The sequence below is a fragment of the Exserohilum turcica genome, assembly GCF_000359705.1.
Source record: "Exserohilum turcica Et28A unplaced genomic scaffold SETTUscaffold_33, whole genome shotgun sequence".
NCBI lineage: Eukaryota > Fungi > Ascomycota > Dothideomycetes > Pleosporales > Pleosporaceae > Exserohilum > Exserohilum turcicum.
This window is the reverse complement of record NW_007360170.1, coordinates 2,969-5,413: the sequence shown is the minus strand read 5'-3', so window position 1 is coordinate 5,413 and position 2,445 is coordinate 2,969. Positions and strand designations below refer to the sequence as shown.

The window sequence follows — 2,445 nt, the reverse complement described above, 5'->3', positions numbered from 1 at the left end:
CGAGGACGATCGGAAGCCCTGCACACCGGCAGGCAAAGACAAGAGACGTCTGAAGACGAATTAGACAATAGAGGCCAACGCTCCTAACTTGAACGTTGAAGAGCTAGCGGCTTACGCCACCACTAAGAGCCAGGCAGGAGTCCCGGACGAAGAGATCCTGCGTGAGATCACGCAGATGCTGAGAGAGGACGGATGGAAGGAAGCAGCGATTGGGCCAACGATCGAAGCAGTCGTTAAGCGATCATCAGTCGTAGGGGGGAAGGGCTCACCAAGGCAGGAGGGCTCACCAAAAGCTAATCAGAACGCCGTGGCCCAAGTAATGGAGCAGATGATGCAGCTGCTCAGCCCAATGGCTAGTCGCCTAGAGGCACTTGAGAGAAACCAAGCCAAAGGACGTTCGGAGTCATCCCCAAGAGTCGACACTCCTCCACTACCGCTAACAACAGTCGCCAAGCCAGCAGCCCGCAAGAATAAGTTTCCCGACCTAGAGCGTTTTGATGGGACACGTGATAACTACCTAGGTTAGAAATTCAAGTGCGAAGGGAAGCTAGAGTACGACTACGCCATGTTCCTAACGGAGGACGCAAAGGTCCAATACGTGCTCAGTTAAACGAAGGGCAAAGCAAACTAGGTCCTTCTTCCCTAGGTGCTTGAGAATAAGAAACGAACTACAGCCGGCCTATAGGAGCACATGGATACTCACTTCTAAGACGTGCACTAGCAGTAGCGTGCGCTAAACAAGCTTCGGCACTTAAAGTAAGGACGACGACCAATACGCGACTATGTCTCAGAGTTCAACTAGCTTCGCGTAGAGTCCTGACAGCAGTTCAGCCTAGCAGTAGCTTGTGAGATGTTTAGTAAGAGACTTAGAGAAGAGCTCTAAAAGCTAATGCTCTATACTCTAAAGAACAGAAGTCTAAAGGAATATATGGACAAGGCAATCAAGCTTTCTAATGACCTATACCGGATCCAGTTGCACGGGAGGAATCAAAGGAACGCGGCCTACAGTCATGTGCAAGGTCCCCTGAAGGTCGCTCAGCGAGATGCTAGTCTAGAAGCGATGGACTGGGAGCCCTCGAAGGCCAATCGGGCACGGGAAACGAAGGATAGACCAAGGCGGTCCCCACTAGACTGCTACAGCTGCGGCGAACTAGGCCACATCGCTAGAAACTGTCCGAACACCACTCGGGTTAAGAGAGCCATTCCCCCAAGCAAAGGGCAGAGACGCCAGAAACAGATCAAATGCCCAGACGATAGCGACTCGGAAAAAGAGTAGCTCTGGGCCAGAGTCTTGGCCCAGAGCCTCTGAAGATGGATCGGCAGATACGTAGCGAATGGAATCAGTTTTAGCAGAAGCATATGCGTCCCCCACCAATCACCATAGATCTTATTGTGAACAACATAGCAAACGCTGTCGCGCTTATAGACTGCGGATGCCTATGCTATGCACTAATTAGCAAGAGATTCGCTTACCGCCACTGTCTAGAGCGCTTTCAGATCCCCTCTTGGATAATTGAGGGAGTGAACGGCAAGCTATTAGAGATTAGCGAGGTCGCCTAATTCTTGTTCAAGATGCATAGGTACAAAGAGACTGCTTATGCATACGTGATGGACTTGTCCTCTAGTAAGGACGTGTACCTTAGTAGGGGATGGATGGACTACTAGGACGTATTAGTATCTCCTGCTAAGAAGAGTATTTTTATCTACTTAAAGGGCATTTGAGTAAGGTCGACTAAAGGACGCCTATGAGGAGGAGTTAGCCAAGTTAACGCTGTAGCGTTTGCGGCCTTAGTTCGTAGACATAAGAACGCTCTAAATAGCGTTTAGATCTTCGCCGCGTTAATTGCAGACATCGACAAGGCGCTACAACCGAAGAAGCCCGTAGATGTACGAGCGCTGCTACTAACACAGTACTAGGAGTTCTATGAGCTCTTTAACCCGAAGCAAGCAGAGAAGCTTCCACCGCACCGAGGGCCAGGGGTGGACCACAAGATCAAGCTAGAGCCGAAGGATGCTCAGCTACTGTGGGGACCCCTCTATAGCATGTCGCGCGGAGAGCTCCTAGTCCTTAGAAAGGAACTTACATCGCTTCTTAAGAAGGGATTTATCCGCGTAAGCAGCTCGCCAGCTGCAGCGCTAGTATTGTTCGCCAAGAAACCTGGAGGAGGGCTCCAACTGTGCATCGATTATCGAGCTCTGAACGCAATTACTAAGAAGGACTGGTACCCGCTACCCCTCATCTAAGAGACACTTAACAGCTTAAGCAAGGCTAAATGGTTCACAAAGTTAGACGTTATCGCAGCCTTCCACAAGATCTGTGTCGCACCAGGCGATGAGTGGAAGACAGCCTTCCGAACAAGATTCGGACTGTTTGAGTGGCTAGTTACCCCCTTTAGCATGGCGAACTCCCTAAGTACTTTTCAACGATACATTAACTGGACCTTA

General features: G+C 50.2%; 1 protein-coding gene across 1 annotated transcript in view; it reads left to right on the top strand.

Annotated features, from left to right (window-relative positions):
- The window catches only part of SETTUDRAFT_111918 (uncharacterized protein), a gene marked incomplete at both ends in the record, with an annotated part of 1,772 nt that extends 496 nt beyond the window's left edge, over positions 1-1,276 (top strand). Inside the window, 2 exons of the mRNA XM_008029731.1 lie at positions 108-474; positions 913-1,276. Of these exons, the coding sequence (XP_008027922.1) occupies positions 108-474; positions 913-1,276 (731 nt within the window). The remainder of the gene's footprint in view (positions 1-107; positions 475-912) is intronic.
- Between the last annotated feature and the right edge of the window lie 1,169 nt (positions 1,277-2,445).